General features: G+C 40.1%; 1 protein-coding gene across 1 annotated transcript in view; it reads right to left on the minus strand.

The window, feature by feature from the left end:
* Positions 1 to 18,920, minus strand: part of LPL (lipoprotein lipase) — a 48,245-nt gene extending 29,325 nt beyond the window's left edge. The window contains exon 1 of the mRNA XM_089675235.1: positions 18,677 to 18,920. Coding sequence (XP_089531361.1) covers positions 18,677 to 18,770 — 94 coding nt within the window. The 5' untranslated portion in view covers positions 18,771 to 18,920. The remainder of the gene's footprint in view (positions 1 to 18,676) is intronic.
* Positions 18,921 to 26,119: the final 7,199 nt, after the last annotated feature.

The raw sequence follows: 26,119 nt of genomic DNA on the forward strand, positions 1-26,119 counted from the left end.
CACCAAATTTCCAACATGCACAATCACTAAAATTCAATGACCGCATGAAAATCGGCCATTGCTGCGGGCCAATAGTGGTTAACAATTCAAACTACTCACTCTGACCTACAAAGCCATTCACAACACTGCCCCTAACTACCTTACCAACCTGATTCCCAGGTACCACCCTACCCGTACCCTTCGCTCTTCACAGGACCTCCTTCTATCTTGCTCCCTGGTCTCCTCCTCCCATGCACGACTGCAAGACTTTTCCAGGTCCTCCCCCATCCTCTGGAACTCACTACCCCAATCCATCAGACTGTCACCTTCCCTCCTCACCTTCAGGCGCTCCCTGAAAACCCACCTCTTGAGGGAAGCCTACCCCACCCTCACCTAACAGCCATTCTCCTTCATTCCTCCTACCACTCCATCCCCCACAGCCACTTCCTCCTGTACCACTACCCCCTCCCTCCTAGATTGTAAGCTCAAAAGAGTAGGGCCCTCTAACCCCTTGTGTGCTGTTTGTAGTTGCTGTACTGTTTCATGTATTGTCCCCCCCTCTATTGTACAGTGCTGAGCAAACCCTTTGGCGCTATATAAACTTGATGTAATAATAATAATAATAATAACAATTCAAATGAAAATTCATCATTACAATTTTTTTTAAAGAAAATTTGTCCAGAATTTGGCCCATGTATGGCCGGCTTTACGTACAAAATCTGATGTTAGTTCAGATTTTCAAACCTGCACTACAGAAAGCGACAGTTGGAACTTGATGGATTTTCTGGTAGAACTCCAATGCCTTCTTTTCCACCATTGTGGAAACAAAAAGACCCACCAAATTTGCTGTAGTTATAAAAAGTCCTTTACTAGTATTTTTAGTGTAAGGTTACACACATATATTATGCTTATTAGCTTGTGTTAATATGATGCATTAGAATGTGTTAAAGTATGTAAAACATCATTGGCATCATCATCCAAAAATAAATAGACATTCAAACAATAACATATATTTGTAATGTACAGCGCTGAGTGAACTATTGGCGCTTTATAAATACTGTATAATAATAATAATAATATATGTTATAGACATGATAGAAGTGAACTTATCCTTATAAAACTGCTTTCTAGGGGTTCCATTTGCCTGTAATTATTTCTTTTAAGAATGCAACATTCCTATCTGCTATTAGACTTGAACTGTACATACTTGCTTTGCAGGATGGCTGCAGGAGATCAAGTTGCTGTGAGCATTTCACTTGGCAGACCTATTTCTCTGGAGGCAGGCTTTCCAAGAACTGCTAGTTGTTCCTAACTTAGAGTGCCACGTTCTCATAAATCAAGCACTGTTGACACTATCTAAAAGCTGCCAAATAAAGCATGTGAAAACTGAGTGTACATGAAATCAGTTTTGTCTACAGCTTTCCTGCCATATAGCACAATAGATGTTCCATAAGCAGTGCCACCTTAGGATCCACATGGTGCGACTGTGAGACTGAATCTCATTTCTACAATTTCACACTGACAGTGAAAAAGTCAAAGTGCCATAAAGCTGTCATCTGCTCATTATATGGCTAGTAATATATGACTTTTTATAACTTTCAATTAATGATGGTTTCTGCAAATTCAACACATCCTTCCATGAAAGACCACTGGCTATAAAGATTAATGAGCTACAAACATTTCAGGAACTGGCTTTCTGCAGCATTAATGAAAGACAAGGAAAGCGAAAAAAAAGCACATAGAACTAGTGCTATAACATTTTATTATCACAATTTAATTTGGCTGGAGTTGTTAGTGTTCTGGAAAATAAATATGTAGAGGTGGTTTATGAAACATTTACATTCTTCATCTTGACAAGCAAACCTGTTTTACCTTTGGAAGCCCAGTTGTGTTCAGTGGAATTTAACAAATAGAATTTTCTATTGCCTCTGGATAATTAAATTGAATACAGCTTCAGTGAAAGTGAAATATGTTCTCCTTTAGTAAATTAACCCCAACTGAATTGTGTACCAGAAGTAACAAGTACTGTTACATAAGAACTCCATTAAGTATCATTGAAATGGCCCACTGATGGTAAATGTAATATGTTAATTACCATTACCTTCATGCTGTTCATTCTTATTCTAGTCCCTGCCATTATTCAACTGGAATTAGGCACTGCAGTAGAAGTCTATGGGACTGGAAATAGTAGGGTACTCCTGTGCCGTCAGGATTTTTGGAGAACTGTATATCGGAAAGGGCAGCATGATGGAATGGGTACTTTTCACAGAACACATCTATACCTTTCAATTGCCTCTCATTTGAAGGGACTCTACTGTTAGCTGTCCGCTTTTGTTCCTTGCGCATTCTTATTCTGGTCCCTGCCATTATTTAAATTAAATTAGGCACTGCAGTAGAGGTCTTTGGGACTGGAAATAGTCAGCTAAGGGTACTCCTGTACTGTCATCAGAATTTTTGGAGGACTGTATCTCGGAAAGAGCAGGATGTTGGATTGGGTAATTTTCACAGAACACATCCATACCTCTCAACTGCCCTTCATTTGAAGGGACTGTCCCTCTTTTTGACCTCTGTGTAGGCCTTTATAATAAATCTAATATTTAACTACCAAAGGTGTTATACCACACTAAACCTTTCACACAAACTTGTGGGTTTAGACAGTCAATTTTTACTTATTAATTCTTTGTGGGCCATGTAACTAGTGGCATGGCGGGGCATGTGTCGTTAAACAAATCTGTGCATATAGAACAGCGCTGCTCACTAATACCTGATCCAAAAGAAGAAATATATAGAAAATATACTTGAAAAATATTTAAAAATCTCCTAAGAAAAATTGTGCAAAAAACTAATATAATGTAACAAAAATTGTGCAAAACATTGTGCAAAAAACATATAATGTAACCAACCCTCCTATACCTACGATTCGCATATAGTATAATCCAATATAATCTGTGACTAATACGTAACATTTTTTCTCATCACATATAAATATATGGAACAATATTATAAATTGTAAAGTGATTAGTGCAATCAAATAAATGTGCCCATTAAATGACTATAGACGTAGGTGCATCATCACAAAATCCAACATAACCCCTTGCGTCCATAGAATCCGTGAAGCTCCTCAATATTAAGTGCTATTTGTTGTGCAAGTTCCACTATGTCAATAGCACCACCAAGAAAATGTGCTCTATCCACCACCAGATAAATTGGATGAACTCACCAGAGAGATATGCTGGTGAAAGTATAGACCAGCATAAGCGCTTGTTGCTCTGAGAGTGACAGTCTGCAGCCCGCAATCCTATCTTCAAGGACTTCTTAAATTGATATACCATTCATAGGAAAAAAGGGGAGGAGTCTCCATAGCGTAAAACCATTGAAAATTTTTATCAAAACTGCAAAACATATGCACTTACAATGTTCTATGTCTCCACCGACTCAAGTGAAAATGGCACACAATTGTGAATACTGTTATCTCCGGTCATATGGAAACAACTACCGCGAGACAACACCACCCTGTCCTATGCGTTTCATCACTTGACGTCCTCTGGGAGCGGACACTTCCGCAATTTATAATATTGTTCCATATATTTATATGTGATGAGAAAGAATGTTACGTATTAGTCACAGATTATATTGCATTATACTATGTACGAACTGGAGGTATAGGAGGTTTTGTTACATTATAACAGTTTTTTGCAAACTTTTTTAACAATTTTTCATAAGGGGGATTTTTAAAATAAATTTTTAAATATATTTTCTATTTATTTAATCGTTTGCATCAGTTATTAGTGAGCAGCGCTGTTCTATATGCACAGATTTGTTTAATTAATGGGATTCCATTAAGAATAGCAGCTACTTGTTAGTTTTGTGTCACTGCCTACACACTTTTTGCTAAAAGTTGTCCCTCTTTCCCATTCCAAAACATCGAGAGGTATGCTCATCTCATGCAGTCCTTTTTGATACAACTTCCTGGGATTTTCCTTTAATGCATTTAAATTCCTGACAGTTCCAAGATCTGAATACTCAATGCGAGATGGAGAAGAGATTTTCATTAAGTCACTTCTCCATCTCCAAATTCTGAAAGTCTTGGGCTTCATGGTCAAACAACCCCAGATGTAAAGTATAAATCTGATAAATTTATCACCTCTTGTAAAACTTGAAGTTATGTTGACTGGCTTAGTTAACTTGTTCGTCGTATCTTTCTTGTCTCCTTGTCTCCACCCCCCCCCCCCCAATTTCCCTAGGCTCCCAGTGTACAATACTTAATAATCCTACCTCCTCTAAGTACAGGTCTTACTACCAGACTATTATTGCACAACCACAACAAGTATATTGCTTCATATGATTGTACAACTGTGAACCTGTTTGTTCCTCCTTGTTACAACCTGTAAAACCTAATAAGAACAAGTTCAATATAAATTCCTGACAGTTAAAGGGTCAGTTCATCTTTGTAATAAAATTACCTAAGCAAAAAAAGGGGCCCCAACATTTGTAAAAGACATCATTCAATGTAGAAAATATTACCTTTCTTTAAATTATATTAGCAAGATATTTTTTATGAAATCATAAGTTAAATAGTAATTGTTTACAGTATTTGAGTTCGGCCTTGATATAGAACATTATCACAGAATAAGTAGCTGTTGCCGAAAATATAAGAACTCGACCCTCCCATATCGTACTGTATCCATTGAGGGGCAGCTTTGTCATCCTAGACTATGCTCCTGTTTTGGACTACAAACCTCTCCCTCTCTTAATATCTCCATTTCATAGATGGGAATTTTTCTGTAGTACACAGATGATAATATTAGTTGTTCAGTGCACAGGAAATTGCAAGAACGCTAAGGTTCTGACAGGATCAACAGATATTGTACTATACTTGAAGAAAATGTTATTCGCCTGAAAAGGAATACAGCAACCACCACATCTAAGGTTGGTGAACTGCAATATATTGCATTTTTATTTTTGGAATTTAATAATCCCTAATGATAATAACTAGATGAAATACTAATTTATTCTGCATTTAAAACATAGTGACACAAAAAAAACATGCAATAAATGGCCAAATAAACTCATGTTGTGCTCTACATTTTAAACCTGGTGGTATTTAATCCACCTTACCCACTGTTCTTAAACCATGTGATAGTATTTCAAATTGTGGACATGAACTTGCCACTCTATAATTTATTTGTCAGAGAGATCAAACAGAATCAGCCTACCAGTTAGATAATGATCTACCCTTTGCTTTCCAAGTTACACTGTCTGATGTCCAAGATTTCACTTCAAAGATTCGCCTAACGTAAATGGTGGGTTATTAGAGGGCATATATTTCATGCCATTCCACTAAACTTGTATTTGCTTTAATATCCCAATATTCTGAGTAGATACGTGTGCTGCCTTGCATAAACATTCCATCGTTGAGTAAATGACGTCTTATGAGGCATGTTGATTACTATGGAAAATGTTACGCAACTTTGGTTGCTGCAGCTGTTGTGGGTTTAGCAGGGTATTCTGAGACTTCAACAGCTGGGGATTCACATTCTCCTTGTTGGGGCATTTACCCTTATTTATTAAATGGCACAAAAAGCAAATGCTATGTACAGAGTGCAATACCCTATAGCAGCAGATTTCTTTTCTAACGTCAACATGTTTTTGTCAGTATTGGAGGAAACCAGAGCGCTCAGAGAAAACCCATGCAAGCACTTGGAAAACATGCAAATTCTGTGTGGATTAAGGCTACTTAATATAAAATGTATCCTAGTACATTGGTATGCAATGGCAGACCCAGAGTTCTAGGCAGAGATCCAGGTACTAAAGGGAGATGGATTATTCTGCCTTTGGTAAAAATGGCCACCGTAGGCAGGAGAAAAAGAAAAATAAGTATGCAAAGAGTAAAGATCATGCAGTTATCTATAAAGCTGAACTCCTAAAAAAGTAAAAGTCCTCCCTTGCATTGCACCTGCGTTGCAAGGGTTAAAAGCTCATTTATGTCTAAAGGACCAAGAAAAGTAGTTTTATTTACCCGATCCCCTGCTCCTGCAGGCTCTTCCATGCTAATAGACAGGTTCCAGCTTTCTCCTAGCGCTCTGGCAGTTAAGGTCTTCTAATGCCATATCCCATAGACAGAAAGGAGCATTTATGCCTAGTAGTGAAGGCGCAGCTCCATGGCAAGGGAGGAATTTTACTTTTCCCAGAGTTGAGTAATACGGACCCATTTACATTAACGGCAGCCCTTGCCACCCCTCTGAAAAGTGTTCCACAGTGGATGTCTTTTCAGAGGACAGTTAACTGGTAGCTGGAAGATGACATGTCACCCTAAAACCTATTTTAGGCTGCATTGACACCTGAGCAGAGAAATTTTTAGAGGTTTTCATTTGAGTGTTTTTGTGTGCGTATATGTGCATTTTAGAAGCATATTTAAAGCATTTTTCATGCGTATTTAAGTTTCAGGTCATTTTTTTTTTAGCCAATGAATGACTTCCTATAGACTCAAAAATGCCTGAAGAATGTTTGAAAAAATGCTCAAAAAGGCTTTTGCATTGTCAAGTGTTCCCACTGAAGTCTATGGAGCCAAAAAAACTCAAACCTGTCTCAGAAGTAGCTCACATAGCTTCAGGAGCATCAGGCACCAAGCTACAGGCAGCTGAGTGTTCATTTTTGAACAGCCACTATTGTAATACATGGGATTTTGGATGTTGAGGATTTCAAACCATTGAGCTACAAAGCATTTCGGCGTGAATGGGTCCTGACCCCTGAAAAACCTTCACCAATGCACTTTTGGCCCCATTTACATCCCAAGCATTTTTTAGTTCAAAGCTCCAGAACTCTCAACATCCTAAATCCATGATTTTGATTGGCAGCTGTTCCCATATGAGCGCTCGATGTCTGCAGCTCGATCCCTGACAACCCGAAGCTACACAAGCTACGTTTGAGGCAGATTTGGGTGTTTTTACCCCATAGACTTCATTGGAAAATCCTGTAAACTATACACACTTGAGCATTTTTTATCTCAGAGCATTTTTTATCTCAAAGCTCCAAAACTCTCAACATCCTAAATCCATGGTTTTCAATGGCAGCTGTTCACATATGAGAGCACAGACTTCTGCAGTTCAATTCCTGATGCTCCAAAAGCTGCACAAGCTACTTCTGAGGCAGATTTGGGTTTTTTGACCCCACAGACATCATCAGAAAAGCCTGTAAATTATACACACCTAAGCATTTTTTAGCTCAAAACTCTCAACATCCTAAATCTGTGGTTTTCAATGGCAGCTATTCACATATGAGCACTCAGGCATCTGTAGCTCGATGCCTGATGCTACAACAGCTACACAAGCTATTTTTGAGGCAGATTTGGGTGTTTTTGACCACATAGACGATATTGTAAAAGCCTGTAAATTATACACACCTAAGCATTTTTTAGCTCAAAGCTCCAAAACTCTCAACATCCCAAATACATGGTTTTCAATAGCAGCTGTTCACATATGAGCACTCAGGCATCTGTAGCTCGGCGCCTGATACTACAAAAGCTACACAAGCTATTTCTGAGGCATCTTTGGGTGTTTTTGACCCCATAGACTTCATTGGAAAAGTCTGTAAACTATACACACTTGACCATTTTTTATCTCAAAGCTCCAAAACTGTTAACATCTTAAATCCATGGTTTTCAATGGCAGCTGTTCACATATTTGGGTGTTCTTGACCCCATAGACTTCATTGGAGAAGCCTATAAACTATGGAATCAAGAGTTTCTGAACAATTTTGCAGTCAAATGTCTCTTAATTTTTTTAAGTCTGAAAGAATTGTCTGAAACAAGCTTGAATATACACTCACCAGCCACTTTATTAGGTACACCTTGCTAGTGCCAAGAAAATATCCCCCCACACCATTACACCACTACCAGCAGCCTGAACCGTTGATACAAGGCAGGATAGATTCATGCTTTCATGTTGTTTATGCCAAATTCTGACCCTACCATCTGAATGTTGCAGCAACCAGTCTGCCCATTCTCCTCTGACCTCAACAAGGCATTTTCCTCCACACAACTGTCACTTACTGGACATTTTCTCTTTTTCAGACCGTTCTCAGTAAACCTTAGAGATGGTTCCAAGTAGATCATCAGTTTTTGAAACCAGCCCATCTGCCACCAACAACCAAGCCATGTTCAAAGTCACTTGAATCCCCTTTCTTCTGATGCTTGATTTGAACTTCAGCAAGTCATCTTCACCACATCTAGATCCCTAAATGCATTGAGTTGCTGCCATGATGGCTGATTAGCAATTTGTGTTATCAATCAATTGAACAGGTGTACCTAATAAAGTGGCCGAAGAGTGTACATGTGTTATGCTTCTAAAATACTGGAGTGAGAGTCCAGGGCGCGACTACTACACTGGAGTGAGAGTCCAGGGCGTGACTACTACACTGGAGTGAGAGTCCAGGGTGTACTCTACAAGACTTGTTATCACTTTGAGAGGGTAATTGTATGCATTTCAGTTTTAGAAGTGGAGAGTGCACTATTTATTTATTTATTTTAATTTATTTTGATTTATGTATAATTTTTTTTTGTGTTTTGAGTGTACACTGATTGTTCACGTTTATGTATTTATCTAAGGTGTACACAGAGCGATTTTACGATTCACGTGTTGCTCACGATTTGGATCCTGTTTATTTTTTACACTTACAGTATTTGTGTTAAGTATATACTTATTGTTTGTTTAAAGTATATACTTGTTATCATCAAAGGTAACGCACTATGTAGTATTTATATTTTTTTAGGTACGCACTGGATTTTTGTGGAGGTACAAGTTGGACACGGAAGAGAGCATTCTTGTATTATTTTTGTGGACTTTATTTTTGTGGTTTTTATTTTTCATTTCAATTTATTGATTGGCACAAAAAAGGTTTTGCATTATGCTTCTAAAATGCTTGTATGTACTCACAAAAATGCTCAAATAAAGAGGTCTGAAAATCACTCTGCTTGGGTGTGAAGACAGCCTTAGGCCAGCTTTCTACGCAAAGTCTAGAACTAATATAAGTGGTTTGTTTTCTAAACCTTTTTTTGTAGCATGTTATTTATTTGTGGTGTAATAGTTACCAAAAAAAAAAGTTTTCACTTGAAAGAAATCTTTGCAGTGTTTTCCTCCTCATGGGTTAGGAAGCATGAATGTGCACATAGAAGAACATAAACACTCCCCAGGCTGTGGAGGGAGAGGAGAGCGGTGACAGAGCTGCTCATGTAACAATAGTTGCCAAGAGCTGTGATTGAGGAGACATTTTCGGACTAGCCCACTCATGCTGCTCTCAATGAGCCAATCAGCCAGTCAGAAAAGGGGGTGTGAGGTCGGGTGGAGTCACAATGACCTTGTGTAAGGTTAGACGCTCCTCAAGAATGAGCTGTAGTAAGGTAACTATCGGTCACATTCTTCTGCTTGCCTTTCAAACCACTGGCCCTCCCAAAAGCCTGCTGTGTTTTATATGCTGCAGTCGTAAGAGGGATAATCCAAGGAATTTTCCTCTATTGCTTGAAAAAAAAAAAAATTGGCAGCTGCTTAAATTAGATTTAGAGTGTGAAACTGTAGAAGTTCAATTGAAAAGGTATTTTGGAGAAAATACGACTATGAAGGTATGAAATGTGCTTTTATACGTCAGAAAGTGTACTTCATTGCCTAATTTACAGGTTTATTACTAGTGCTGGAAATAGAAATACACTATGGGGTTATTATTATTATTATAGGACTTATATAGCTCCAACAGTTTGCTCAGCGCTTTACAATATAACGGGAGACAATACAGCAACAATACAGTTCAATACAAGAGGGATAGGAGGGCCTGATCCTGGGAGCTTACAATCTAAGATTATTATTATTATTATACAGGATTTATATAGCGCCAACAGTTTGCTCAGCGCTTTACAATATAACGGGAGACAATACAGCAACAATACAGTTCAATACAAGAGGGTTAGGAGGGCCTGATCCTGGGAGCTTACAATCTAAGATTATTATTATTATACAGGATTTATATAGCTCCAACAGTTTGCTCAGCGCTTTACAATATAACGGGAGACAATACAGCAACAATACAGTTCAATACAAGAGGGTTAGGAGGGCCTGATCCTGGGAGCTTACAATCTAAGATTATTATTATTATACAGGATTTATATAGCGCCAACAGTTTGCTCAGCGCTTTACAGTATAAAGGGAGACAATACAGCAACAATACAGTTCAATACAAGAGGGTTAGGAGGGCCTGATCCTTGGAGCTTACAATCTAAGATTATTATTATTATTATACAGGATTTATACAGCGCCAACAGTTTGCTCAGTGCTTTACAATATAACAGAAGACAATCAGGGGCGGACTGACCATTTGGAAACTCGGGCACTGCCCGAGGGCCCGGAGTCAGTAGGGGGCCCCATGAGATGCCCCTGGTACCTTTTCCATTGGCTTTTTTGAGTTTGGGCAAGGACACAGGGGCCCCATGATCCCCTATTGCCCGGGGGCCCCATGAGTTGTCAATACAGCAACAATACAGTTTAATACAAGAGGGTTAGGAGGGCCTGATCCTGGGAGCTTACAATCTAAGATTATTATTATTATACAGGATTTATTAATCTCCAACAGTTTGCTCAGTGCTTTACAATATAAAGGGAGACAATACAGCAATGATACAGTTCAATACAAGAGGGTTAGGAGGGCCTGATCCTGGGAGCTTACAATCTAAGATTATTATTATTATTATACAGGATGTATATAGCACCAACAGTTTGCTCAGCGCTTTACAATATAATGGGAGACAATACAGCAACAATACAGTTCAATACAAGAGGGTTAGGAGGGCCTGATCCTGGGAGCTTACAATCTAAGATTATTAATATTATACAGGATTTATATAGCGCCAACAGTTTACGCAGCGCTTTAGTCCTCATGCACACTTGATATTTTTACAGCTGCTGTTTTTGGCTTTTGACATTTTTTCCTACAGCTAGTAAACCCCCCAGCATGTTTTCCTATGTGTCCATGCACACATAGACTGTAATCAATGTTTTTTGGCAGGGATGTTTTTTGACTGGAAAAAAAACCCAGGACTAGTGGGTTTCTAGAGTTTTTTAGCTGTAAAAACGCTCTAATGCTGAAAAACGTGGCAAAATGCGGTAAAAAGCCATAAACCAGCGTTTTTGGACTTTTTTTGACCGAAAAAAAACTACAAAAAAATGCTAAAAACCACAAATGCGGAAAAACAAGGAAAAGTGCTGCTAAACGCTAATGCAAAAATGCTAAAAAAAAGCTGAACAACTCACGTTTTTAACGTGACTTTACACAGCTAATGTTACCAGTGATATCAAATCGTCCAGTGTGCATGAGGACTTATTGATTTACTAAAACTGGAAAGTGCAAAATCTGTTGTAGCTGTGAATGGCAGCCTATCAGCCTTGACATAAAAAAAAAAAAAAAAACCTGGAAGCTGATTGCTTTCTATGCACAGCTGCACCAGATTTTGCACTCTCCAGTTTTAACCACTTGCCCTCCAGAGGATTTACCCCCCTTCCTGACCAAGTTGTTTTTTGCGATAAGGCACTGCGTTATTTTAACTGACAATTGTGCGGTCATGCAACGCTGCACCCAAATGAAATTTATGTCCTTTTTTCCCCACAAATAGAACTTTCTTTTGGTGTTATTTGAATGCATGTGCATTTTTTAGTTTTTGCGCTATAAAAAATATATATTTTTGACTTTTTGCTATAAAACATATCCAGTAAAAAATGTTTTAAAATAAAATGTCTTCATAAATTTAGGCCAAAATGTATTCTGCTACATGTGTTTGCTAAAAAAATCCCAATACGTGTTGGTTTACGTGAAAGTTATAGCATCTACAAATGTCGGTATAGATACTGGAATTTTTTTATACAATTTTTTTTTTATACTAGTAATGGCGGTGATCAGCGACCTATAGCGGGACTGCAGCGGGCATTCTGACACTGGGGGGAACTGACTTGGTGTCAATGACATCCCCAGTGACACTAATACGTGATCAGTGCTAATAAAAAGCACTGACATTGTACTAATCACACTGTGCAGGAAGGGGTTAACACTTGGGCGATCAAAGGGTTAACTGTGCGCTGTTTTACTATTTTGTATGTGTGTGCTTTATTGTTTAAGCACGCTGGTTTGTATTGCTCTGCTATGCAATACAAAGCAGCATGCTGGTGCTGACAGGGGACAGATACATACAGACCTCTCCTCTCTTACTGTTCCTCGGCAATCATCAGCTGCCGACAGGGAATCTTCAGCCAGAACCCAGTGATTGACAGCTGGCGGCGCACCCCCTACCCGGAAATACAAAATCACCCATATATATATATATATATATATATATATATACACACGTGATTTTGCGCAGCCCTGCCGCCCTGTAGCAGTACTTCTGCTATAGGGCAGTCGGTAAGCGGTTAATAAATCAACCCTCATAATATTATTTATTGTACAGACTCATTATCCTTCTTTAGGGATACACCTTAATATTTACATTTTTCACTTCTTTAAATTAAATGTAAAGGCTTTTTCATTTTGGAGTAAAGGAGAATATAGGAAAGGTGATCGCCCCGTAAGGTTTTTTGCCATCTCCATCCCGTTAGGGAGATTTCTCTTCACTTCCTGTCCCATAGTCAAAACAGGAAGTGAAAGGAAATCCCTTCAAAGTGATGGAATCCCTGTTTGCCAGCAGAGCTAGCATCCCCATTGGAAGATTTCCCCACCCTATTCCTGTTTAGGTGACAACCCATAATTTGGGAATTTCTTTCACTTACACTGTCAGCAATAGTGGTCTAGAGAGGGTGAATCTCCCTGACGGGGGCAGCAATAAGAATTGAAAGGAGTTCTAAATTCTCTCCACTCTATAAAAAACTTTAAAAAAAAGTTTTGTCTTTAGTTATACTTTTAGGAAATGTTATTTCACAGCACTTAAAGTAGAACTAAAGGGATCAAAACTTGCATTTCCTCAGTGGTCTCCATCCCTCACCAGCACCAGCATCTTCTCTTGGGTGCCAGTCTTCAGCTGTCTTCATTGAGCAGCACAGGATGATGTCACTCCAGTGCATGCGCAGGAGGAAATCATCCCGACCAACACATTGCATGTCTCTTCCGCAATAAAATCCTGCCTGCTTACTGTTTGTCACAGCAAAACTTTAGCTCCACTTTAAGGGCCTTTTCGCACCATAGAAATGCAGTCCTGATGTGTTCTGGATGCGAACACATTTTCTGTGTGTTTTGGATGCAGAAAAAAAGCACACTGAAATGCATATAGTGTGAACTAGCCCTAAGTCCTTAACATATATGTCATGTATGAGAAATAGGCAACCTTCATACCAAAACGTTCTATGAGCATTTCCATCACAACATTTAAAACACACTACAGTTACAATCTGCAGGGGGTGTCAACACCCCAAGCACATGTTGCAAATGCAGTGAGTTTGCCTGCACCGTATCGCATGGTGCAGAAGTATCATGCAATCTGGTTACAGTGTGTTTCCAAATGTAGTGCATGCTCTACTTTTGATGTGTTTAAAAATGAATAGGCTGAAATTGCACCGCACTGAACAGTATATGAATCGCATAGGAACATGCAGCACATTCCTGTGCAAATCCTAGTGGGGACCGCCATTAATCCTCAAGGGCTGATTCACACTAGCTCACAACCAAGAGGACACATTGCCTAAGGACCTGATCCCAGCTCATCACACTGTTTACAGTATTTTTTCTCTTTTTTTTGTTAGAACTTAATTAAATGTCACACAAGTGACATTTAATTAAAGCAAAGTTCCACCTCTTAAAAAAATAAAAGTAGCTGCTGACTTTTAAACTACAGCCACTTATCTGTCCCTCGGTCCAGCAGTGTCCTCACCACGGCTGGTTTCACCGGCTGTCTTCTCTGCCTGGTGTCGGCATCTTCAATGTGGGTACCAGGCTTTGACAGCTTGCGCTTCACAGCCGGGTGCCTACTGCGCATGTGTGAGAAGTGCTGCACTTTGTGAATGTCCCCGTTGTCTTCTGGAACCTGTCACGTGTCCCAGAAGACTACAGGGGGGAGGACAACTTCCGCTTCCAATCGCCTAGGCAATTGCAGCGGAAGTGGAAGCGGGTACCTGCCAAATTCAGGTACCTGCTCCCCAAAGGTGCCAATCCTTAATGGGGAGCGGGGGACAGAGGCTTAAAGCAGAACTTCCCCTTTTGGGTGGAGCTCCGCTTTAAGTTCCAGTGGTGGGATGTTGAGGTTTCTGCCTCAACCCGCCGTGCTGAAAAGAGTACTGCATGCTGCCCAGCACATCCCAATGCATATGGTGTGGTTGGCACCGAGCCTAAAATACCTGCTTCCAAATAGAGATAAAGTGTATCTAAACCTAAGGTCCCATTCACATCTGGATGTAGTGCGAACTTGCATTTCCTTTGCATTTCCTCATTTCTTTGCATATTTTTCACTTGTTAACATATATCACTTGAATGGACTGCCCTACATGTGACAAAGGCTCCAAAGAAGCTTCTGTAGTTTTTTTTTTTGAAGTGGAGTGTGGTGCTTTTTTTTACCGCACTTTTCCATGTGTTTATAGCCCAGCAAAACACTTGGGGTGTCATTGACATTTAATAGCTAAACAAGAGTGATGCTCGTTTTCAGCACATATCAAAAGGCACAGGAAACCACACGTTTTCTGTGCGGTTTGCTAAGTGATTGGAAATGCAGAGATGTGAACTGGCCCTAAGCACAAAACTAATTTCAGCTTACCTGTCCTTAAGATATGGTGGCTGCAGTAGTTTTCTTCTTTCAAATATTTTCCCCTTTATTTTCAGGTAATCCTGCCATTAACACACTTCCTGTCTTAGAGAGACAACTATACTGAGCAACATTGTCGCTCTAAGACAGTGGTCTCCAAACTGCGGCCCATTGGCCGAATGTGGCCCTTTGCTTGACTCTCTCTGGCCCTCGGGGTACTATTCCTCCCATTGACACTAACAAGGAGGCACCATTTCTTCCACAAGCACTAACTATGGGGTATTTTTCCCTCCACTGACACCAATGATGGGACACAATTCCTCCCACTGATATAAACAATTAGGTACTATTCCTCCAACTAATACCAAGGATGGAGTACTATTCCTTCCTCTGATACCAATGATGGTGTACTATTCTTCCCCCTGACACCAATGATGAGGTACTATTCCTCCCCCTGACATCAATGATGGGGTACTATTCCTTCTACTGACACCAATGATGGGGCGTTATTGCTTCTACTGACACCAATGATGGGGCACTATTTCTCTCACTGACACCAACAATGGGGCACTATTGCCCCCTGCCACCAATGATGGGGCAATATTCCTCCCACTGTCACCAATGATGGGGCACTATTCCTCCCACTAATACCAATGATGAGGTACTATATCTCCTAGTAATACCATTGATGTGGCACTGTTCCTCCAACTAATACCAATGATGGGGCACTATTCCTCCTAGTCATATCAATGATGGGTCTCTGTTCCTCCAACTAATACCAATGATGGGGTACTATTCCTCCTAGTCATACCAATGATGGGGCTCTGTTCCTCCAACTAATACCAATGATGGGGTACTATTCCTCCCACTGATACCAATAATGGGGCTCTGTTCCTCCAACTAATACCAATGATGGGGCACTATTCCTCCTAGTCATACCAATGATGGGGCTCTGTTCCTCCAACTAATACCAATGATGGGGTACTATTCCTCCAACTGATACCAATGATGGGGCTCTGTTCCTCCAACTAATACCAATGATGGGGCACTATTCCTCCCACTGATACCAATGATGGGGCTCTGTTCCTCCAACTAATACCAATGAATTGGGCACTATTCCTCCCACTGATACCAATGATGGGGCTCTGTTCCTCCAACTAATACCAATGATGGGGCACTATTCCTCCCAGATACCAATGATGGGGCTCTGGTGCTCCAACAAATACCAATGATGGGGCACTATTCCTCCCACTGATACCAATGAAGGGGCATTATTCATCCCACTGACACCAATGATGGGGCACTATTCCTCCCAATAGTACCAATGATGGGGCAATATTCCTCTCAATAATACCAATGATGGGGCACTGTTCCTCCAACAAATGCCAATGACTTGACACTATTCCTCCTTCCACTGACTACAAGCACTATGTCATTTTTTTACTCCTACTAACGCTGGAACATTTTCTACTCCCACTGGGCACTCCGGGCCTCCTAAAGTCTAAAGGACAGTAAACCGGCCCTTGGTTTAGAAAGTTTGGAGACCCCTGCTCTAAGACATGGAGTGTGTTAGGACTACATAACACCTGCCTCTCTTCTCCATAGTAGGGAGAGACGCTGTATTGTCCACGATGATAGCAGGGAAGAATGCTAACCGATAACAGTCCGGGGGCAGAGAGCACAGGAAGTTATAAGCTCACAATGATTCTGGATGCATGAACAACCACATTTTGTTTGCACTTGTCTAACAGATATGATAAAACACTTTCAATGGTATATTTACCAGGCCAATATGGGTCAATCCTTTGGGGACATTAAACCACACTTAACCCTTTCCTCCTCCCTCTGTGATTAGGCTTTGATGGAAATAGCCATTCTCTTAGTCATAGGTTGAACTTACATTCCCGAGGAAGTGGAGTTGAACTTATTTACCCGTTGCTCCCTTGGCAATAGCCTGCATCGGTTGAGGAAATGAATGCTTCCACCAGAAGCAAATCACACAAACTTTGTAACCTTTTGAGTCCCTTTAAATCACTGCAGTCATCTACACCCCAAACATAAACACACTGTCACGTTTGATCCCACACCAGTTTACTTTGCCAGGAACTTTTCTATCTGAGATTTTCACTTTGAATTTCATGAAGGTGAGTAAAGTGAATTGTGTATTAAATGGATTGAATACAATTTTTACATAAAAAAGTAACAATGTACAGTAAATCACATCTCCCTAAGTTTAGGTTCACACCTATGCATTTTCCGCTGCGTTTTTCAGAAACACACAGCAGTCCATTAAACATGATTTCGTATGGGACAAGTTCACACGTCTGCGTTTTCACCTGGTGCGTTTTTTTGGAAAGGGTCAGGGACTTTTTTAAATGCAAAACGATGCGTTTTTGGCTTTATAGACTTCAATGGAGATGCTGCAGAAATGCATGTAGTGTGTTTTTGATGCTTTTTTCATGCGTTTTGTGTTTTATTCTGCCCAGCAACAGTTTGAAAGAAAAACGCATGTGCAAAAATGCAAACCGCACCACAAAAAGCACTGCAGAAACGGATCAAATGCAAACTGCAAAGGTGTGAACTTAGCCTTAGGGTAGATTTAGACATGCATCTACATCTCCCTTTCCTCTGAAGCTCAATCTGTGTTCGGATCATGCTTCAGAGACTACTGACAGGTGGTGAGGAAGTGATGTGATGCCTGTTCCCACCTGTTTAAACTCCATTTTTGCCAACAAACATGCCACAATGGAGTGCATAGCACATGGTTGCGGGGTGCTTGCAGCATTTCCCCAATAGTGGGACTGTGAAGCGTTTAGTAGGCGAACATCTGAGGTCAACTTTGCTGCACATGCAAAGCATCACGGCCACTGCATATAAACACCCCCATCCATGCCTATTGCAGCTTAAGGGGGGCCTTGGAGGGCAGCAAAAACGTAGCTCAATTGCACATTTTTGCTGCCCCCCCCCAACCGTAAGTCTAATCTAAGCCTAATGTTGGTCATACATGCTAATAATTATCAATTTCTTTTCCAATCAATCTCTTCCAAAAGGAGTAATTAATCTACAGTCGACAACCCATTCACACAGGATTTTTCTCAGTAGTTAATCATCTATCAACTGATCCTAATCTGTTTGCATTATGTAACCTCATAATCTGATCAATTAAAATATCAACGCTTGCATGACCAAAGTATCTCAGTGCTGGCAATTGATGTAAAGCGATCGATAACTTTCCGCCCTAGTCAATTGACTCAGTTTGATTGAATCTGATCTAAATCGATCAGAAGGAAAGGAATGGCTATTTGATAGCTTGCCATTTTGATAGATTTATTCAAATTACACATCAATCAGATAATAAAATTGAAGCGTGTATGGCCACTATAAATCTGACTGTAAGAAACTGATTACAACCAGTTGCTTTAAATACTGTTCTTTGCATTAAACCATTCTAAATACTTTTTTGTCAGGTCATATAAATAGACATTCTCCCTAACATAGCATTCAGTTTATTACAATATCTGGCGTTAACTTCAAAAGCACAAGCAATACATTCCTTCTATTATGAGTTCCCAAAAGTTTTGTTGTGAGAACACATAAGCAAGCAACAATATGCCAAGAATTCTAGTACATTTCATGATTTTAGAAGTATGATTTGCACATGTGGAAGGAACATTAAAAAAAAAAAAAATCATCATTTAAATGTTCTTTTACTTGATTGACTTTTATACAGATTAGTAAATAGCATGCAAATCGACAACAGTTTACAGAAATAATTAAAAAGTGTATGCAACAAGTTTTACTCAGTTTTAGAATATGAATGAAACACGATCTTTAAAATACCCGGTTGGATTACAACAGGAAAGCGTTGCTAAGCTGTTCTTTTGAAATAGTAGTAAGAGACAGAAGAGAGACAACATTTAACTAAAGAAACATACTTACCGGTAGTGGTTGGCTCAGTAGTAGCTATGACTTTGTAGCTAGCCAGCAAACAGTGCATCCATATAAACAGTGCAAGGACCTCTCCACTTCTCATTTTTAAAAAAAAAAAACTATTCACTAGACTGAAACAATAATAGTTTTTTCTCTACCAAAGAAACTACACTACTAATATGATTTGAATGATGTTTAGCAGCTAACAGTGCATTGAATGGAAAGTTCCCCTACAGGCAGGAGGAGTCCTGAGTTGCTATTGGCAGTCAGAAGTCTCCTTATGTTATGAGAAATATGCAAATCATCACCACCCCACCAGAAGGAGGATCCCAGGATTTCAGCTTGTGTTTAAATAGCTTCAATGTGAAAGATTGCCAGAGAATTCACTTTTTAATAACTAATGTGCCAATGCACTTCGAATAGCACATGGTGGTTTGCAACTTGCAGTGTCGAACATGAGCAACACATCTGTTTCAAAATACTTTCACGAAGTATATTTTTTATACTTTAGCATGAATAATAAAAAATATCTCACAGATGTCTCACATTAAGTCCTCATGCACACTGGACATTTTTACAGCTGCTGTTTTTGTCTTTTGGTGTTTTATTCTGCAGCCAGTAAACCCCCCAGCATGTCATCCTATGTGTCCATGTACATATAGGCTTTAACCGCCTCCCACTCACCATATAAGGAAATGACAGGCGGGCGGCGGTTCTCGGTGGTGGTAAGTGGCATTCCTCCGAAGGGACATTTATAGTGATCATCAGGGCACTGGTGATCAGTGTGCCCTGATGATCATTGTAGCCCCATCAGTGTCACCTGTCAGTGTCCATCAATGCCACATACCAGTGCCTACCAGTAGGCGGCACAGTGGCTTACTGGTTAGCACGTCTGCCTTGCATTAAATGGATCATGGGTTTGATTCCCGACCATGCCGTCTCCTGCATGGAGTTTGAATGTTCTCCCTGTGCTTGCGTGGGTTTCCTCCGGGTGCTCCAGTTTCCTCCCACTCTCCAAAGACATGCTGGTAGGTTAATTGGATCCTGTCTAAATTGGCCCTAATATGTGTATGTATGAATGTAAGTTAGGGGACTTAGATTGTACACCCCTTGAGGGTTAGGGACTGATGTGAATGTACAATATATATGTAAAGCGCTGTGTAAATTGACAGCGCTATATAAGTACCTGAAATAAATATCAATGCCACATAGCAGTGCCCATCAGAGCTGCCTATCAGTGCCAGTCAATGTCGCCTATCACTGCCGCCAATCAGTGCTGGTCAGTGCCGCCTAACAGTTCCAATCGGTGCCACCTATCAGTGCCCACCAATGCCGCCTATCAGTGCCATATATGAGTGCTGCTTTTCAGTGCCCATCAGTGATTCCTGTAAATGCCCACAAGTAAAGCCTATCACTGCAGCCTCATTAGCGCACATCAGTGAAGGAGAAAAATTACTTATTTACAAAATTTTATAACAGAAACAAAGAAAAAACTTTTTTATTTTCAAAATTTTCAGTCTTTTTTAGTTTATTTAGCAAAAAATAAAAAACCCAGAGGTGATTAAATACCACAAAAAGAAAGCTCTATCTATCTCAAAAAATGAAAAACTTTTTGTTTGGGTACAATGTTGCATGACTGCGCAATTGCTATTCAACATGTGACAGCGATGAAAGCTGAAAATTGGCCTGGGCAGGAAGGGGGTAAAAGTGCCCTGTAGACAAGTGGTTAGCCAGCATTTTTTAGCTGTAAAAATGTTCTAATGCTGGAAAAATGCGATTTTTTGGACATTTTTTGAGCAAAAATGTTATTTATTTATTGTTTGTGTAAAAAAAAAGCTTAAAAATGCAAATGCGGCTAAACGCTAATGCAAAAACACTAAAAAATGCTGAAAAATGTGTGTTTTTAATGTGACTTTCCAGGGGCAGACTGACAACTCATGGGGCCCCTGGGCAATATGGGATCATGGGGCCCCTGTGTCCTTGCCCACACTCAAAAAAGCCTATAAAAATGGTACCAGGGGCATTTCATGGGGCCCCCTACTGACCTCGGGCCCTCGGGCAGTGCCCAAGTGCTTGAATGGTCAGTCCGCCCCTGGACTTTACATACCTAACGCTACCAGAGTTAATAAAATGCCCAGTATACATGGAGCCTTATACAGAGGCTTTAATTTACTAAAGGCAAAATGGGAATTTACGCTTAGCCTAGTGAATGAGATGAACCGACTTACATCATTCAATCACGTGCAAGAAAGAATAGTTTTTTTCAAATTTTCCTTGTAGAAGGGTATTGGATGGGTGCAAAGTGAATTTTTACACACACACTAAAGCTGGCTATACATGTTTAGATTTTCGTTCAAGAAATTTAGTTTCAAGAATATTTGTTTGATTTTCTAACCGTTAGTGGGGTCAAATCGATGTTTATTTTCCACAGCAGTGATGGGAAAATTGCGAAGGGGCAGGAAGGAAAACTTTACATGATCAAAAGAATTTTTGGCCAGTGTATGTGGTTATCATTCAGAAATGACATTCATTTTAAAATCAAATGTTAAAAGCAAAAGACAATTTTCGAATGACATTCGTCCATTCATCGAATGTTCAAAGAATTTTTGTACGACTTTTTAAATGAAAATTCTCGTCCGAAAATCTACACATGTATGGCCAGCTTAAGTGAATTTCTTTTTGCCTTTATTAAATCAACCCCCAAATTCATAACATTGGCTTATACAAGGAAGTCACTGCCTCTGTGAAGTTTAATGTCATACACACTGTGGGTGATTTACTAAAACTGGAGAGTGCACAATCTGGTGCCGCTCCGCAGAGAAACCAATCAGCTTAGAGGTTTATTTTTGGCAACACTTAATTGAACAAACTAAAGTTAGAAGCTGATTGGCTACTATGCAGAGCTGCAGCAGATTTTGCACTCTCCAGCTTTAGTGCCAATTCACACCACATTTATTTATTTATTTATTACAGATACTTATATAGCGTCATCAATTTATGCAGCGCTTTACATATATATTGTACATTCACATCAGTCCCTAACCCTCAAGGGGCGTACAATCTAAGGTCCCTAATTCACATTCATACATACACATACTAGGGCCAATTTAGACAGGAGCCAATTAACCTACCAGCATGTCTTTGGAGTGTGGGAGGAAACCGGAGTACCCGGAGGAAACCCATGCAGTCACAGGGAGAACATGCAAACTACAGGCAGGTGGTGCCACATGCAGTCCAGTTTTTTGTCTGCATCAAAAATGCATTGATAGTAGGTTACACAGTTTCCAATGGCATAGTTGACACCAATGCAGTCAGGTCCAGTTCCAGAAAAAAAGAAGAGCATGCTGCATTTTTTCTGCACTGAACTGTACTGGAACACAGTAAAACGCATCACAAACGTACCAAAAACGCAGCAGATGGCACCTAAATGTACCAAAAATACACTGGAATGCATATGTCTTTATTTAAGTTGATGAAAAAGAGGGGGAAAAATGATCCGGAACGCATCTAAAATGCATCAATAACGCACCGGAATGCATCAAACACGGGTCAAACCGCATCAGTAATAGAAATTCTGAAGGACCCTCTGCACACTGGTATATACCCTCTGCTGGAAAGGGTACAGTATATACCAGTGTGCAGAGGGTCCTTCAGAATTTTTAGTGTTAATATGTGGTTACACCCTTTTAGCACCTGATAGATAAATGCATGCAGTAGTTATTGGGATTTAAGCACAGGTATATCTTGTTTTTTTTAAAACGCATCAAAAACACGTATACAGAAACGCATCTGGAACGCATCCAGACTGTGTTTCTATGATGTAAACCAGCCCTTAGTAAATCAAACCCACACTCTATGGCTGGATAAAAACTATTGGTGGGTATTCAGATTGTGAGAAGGCCATATTACACAGAGTAAAAACATACATGGACAGAATATAGAAAATCTATGCAAAGAGTGTCCTTGATGGGAAGCAACTCCAGGACGCCAGTGCTGCAATGGCGTTAAACAATTTGGGGTTGATTTGCTAAAACTGCAGAGTGCAACATCTGGTGCACGGTGTTTGGTAGCCAATCAACATCTAACTTCACCTTGTTCAACTAAGCTTTGACAAAAAAAATTGGCAGCCAATTAGTTTATATGCAGAGCTGCACCCGATTTTGCACTGTCCATGTTTACTAAATCAACCCCATGGCACTTAGCTGCTTAGTTTTATTGAAGTATATAACACACACTCAGGATAAATATTATTAAAATGTCGAAAATTTTATTATAACATCCTGAGAAAGGCTTTACATAAATGTGTTATATAACTGATTCAATGTAACTTAACAGTGTTACTAAACCCAGGACCCTGAATTCACCATATCCAGTCTTCCACAGTACACAGAACATGGAAATGCAATTATTTTAGTAAATATAGTCTGCTAAATGTCTTTTCTCATCAGCAGTATATAGCAGTCTTGTGACTTCTATCAGTGTCCAGCAGAGCACTATTTTAAGCTTGTAGGAGGAGTTTTCATTCTCCACTCATTGTCCCATGAGGCTGCAGGACCCCTGACCCTCTGTCTAGGCAGCGATGATGGGCCCTGTGCCGATCACACGCACTCTTCCAAGAAAAAAAAAACTCTCTAGAAATACACATCAAACTGAGCATATATAGCTTGCCCACAAGGCTCTGTTATATCAGCAGATGGATTGGGGACTGTGGAAGAAGGGGAGGACCAGAGAAGACAGGATCAAACAGCATTTGTACACAATGCAGAGGATTAACCCCTTAGGTTCCACAGTAAGTATAGCAAGCATGCTTTACTGCATATACAGACTGATTTTTACTGTTGTGGGTTTAGTAACACTTTAACTAAACTTGTTTGTCTTACAATAAAGAATCAAACTAGCAATGTGTTTACTTCTCTTGTGTTTTTCCACAGAACACAGACTATTATTGTGAGAGGATACAGAATGTTCTCCATGTACATACATAACTTATATAATAGTGTTTTCTAGCAAACTATTGAATAGAGTATACCTCAATGTCCAGTAGAGCACTAGTTAAAGCTTGTAGGAGGAGTTTTCATCCTCCCCTCATTGCCCTTTGAGGCTGCAGGACCCCTGACCCTCTGTCTTAGCAGTGCTGTTTGGCCCTGTGCTGATCACATGTTCTTTCCCAAGAAAAAAAAAAAACTCTCTAGAAATACACAACAAATACGCATGTGCAGCTTGCCCCCAAGGCTCTATCAGCAGATTGATTGGGGACTGTGGAAGAAGGGGAGGATCAGAGAAGTCAGGATCAAACAGCATTTTTACATAATGCAGAGGATTAACCCCTTAGGTTCCACAGTGAGTATAACAAGCATGCTTTAGATGCATATACAGTCTAATTCAGTGGTTCTTAACCTGGGTTCGATCGAACCCCAGGGGTTCGGTGAGTCAGTGTCGCGGGTTCGGCGGAGGTGAAGACCCACACCCGACTCATATGATTCGCTTGTCCATCATTGGCTGCAGGTGGTCACGCAACATCGCTTAGCCCAGTGGTCGGCAAGCCGCGGCTCTTTACACGCGTTAATGCGGCTCTTGTGTGCCGGGCGCCCGCTCCCCTCCCTCCTCTCGGGCGGCAGGGACTCTTCAGCGCGATCCCAAAAAAAAAACAGCCAGGGCAGCGCGCTCAAATGCAATGATTGGCCAGTCTCGCTGCCACTCACATCCTGATAGCCAGTGATTGGCTGTCAGGATGTGTGTAGGCGGGGCAGCGTGACGAACGTGAGAGGAGCTAGGCTCCTCTCACAGTCCGCCCTGAAGACCGGAATACGGCGAGAGGAACGCGCGGAGCAAAGGTAAGTGAATTGACACAGGGGGGACTTGGCTTACTACTTGCTACTTACTTACTACTACTATATAAGGGATGAATTAATATGGGGGATGAATTACTATAGGGGGGATGAATTACTATATGGGGGATGAATTACTATGGGGGATGAATTACTATATGGGGGATGAATTACTATATGGGGGATGAATTACTATGGGGGATGAATTACTATATGGGGGATGAATTACTATGGGGGATGAATTTTCATACCGTTTGTTACAACATATCTTTGCGAGCAATCCTTTTCGAGGATGCTGGACATAAAGACGAAGAAAAGGAACAGACTTTGTTGCGAAAATGACATGAGAGTGGCACTTGCCAAGGTAATGCCGCGCATTTCTGAACTGGCCTCTGAAAGACAACAGCAGAAGTCACACTGATTTGCGGTAAATATTAATTATTTTGTTTTTGTGTGAAAATCATGTTTTAATGGTTTTGTTCTTTGTTCTTAATGGTTTTGTTCATTTTGTGCACCTATGTATAAATATATACCTATGTTTTGAATTTTAAAAATCATATTTTATTTTTCCAATTAAGAAGGGTTCGGTGAATGCGCATATGAAACTGGTGGGGTTCAGTACCTCCAAAAAGGTTAAGAACCACTGGTCTAATTTTACTGTTGAGGGTTTACTAACACTTTTACTTTAAAATATATTTAACAGGACATTAAAAAGTGCTGTAGACTATAGTAAAAGGAATTCACTTCATCAGCTGAAAGCAGTGAAAGCACTGACATGGTGTTGCTATGGGTTGACCTGTGAAAGTGAAAATCATACTTAGCACAATTATATCACGATGGAATTTTGTCAGTGAATGGAAACACCCTTAGATACAAAGCTTTGCAAAAAAGTATGTATTGTAGGTAATAACATACCTCATTGTGCGGAACTAAAAGGATATTGCAGATTTTTTCCCCCATTTTTCTGGTCACACTACTGCTTTCTAGATCATATTTTTTTGTTTTTTGCCTGGAGTTTATTGTCTAAAAACAAGGTCATAATCAAAGTTAGACATTGTGGATGTCGTAAAGTGATAGTAAAGTCCATTCTGCCTCTTTTTCCTACAGGTAACATTATAATAAAACTTACTTGTATGTAAAACTGTAAAACGAATTTCTCCTAAACATTTTAGGAGATATTCCAATGACTAGCTGCCCATTAAGAGACATGCGCACTGGTCTCTTAACGGGCAGCATACTCAGCTATGCCATCCATTAAGAATGCTGTGCCCCAATTTTGGTTCCTATGTGCATGCTCAGGAGGGACGTCATCATGGCTCTTTCATTCAAACTGCCAGATCATGTCAAACTGGAAGACCAGGTGAAGATGGAAGCCTTGTCAGGGGTGACAGTGGCGCTCCGCTGAAAGGATTCTTTGTACAGGTTTTTTTTAATGATTTACTAACTCTTTAATAGAAAATCATTGAATTTCTTTCCCATGCTGAACTAGAAAAATTACCAATCTCAGTTACTTATCTACAGTTCAGCAACGTTTTTAGTGTAAACACTTCTCCCCTTGTCTACTCATGGGGTGATCTACTCCAGGAACCATTTCTAGGTCTGAATTGCTAAAGAAGTGCTTTTT

The sequence above is a fragment of the Staurois parvus genome, unplaced genomic scaffold (genome assembly GCF_062004578.1).
Source record: "Staurois parvus isolate SC_StPar_1 unplaced genomic scaffold, SC_StPar_1.0 ptg000013l, whole genome shotgun sequence".
Lineage (NCBI taxonomy): Eukaryota > Metazoa > Chordata > Amphibia > Anura > Ranidae > Staurois > Staurois parvus.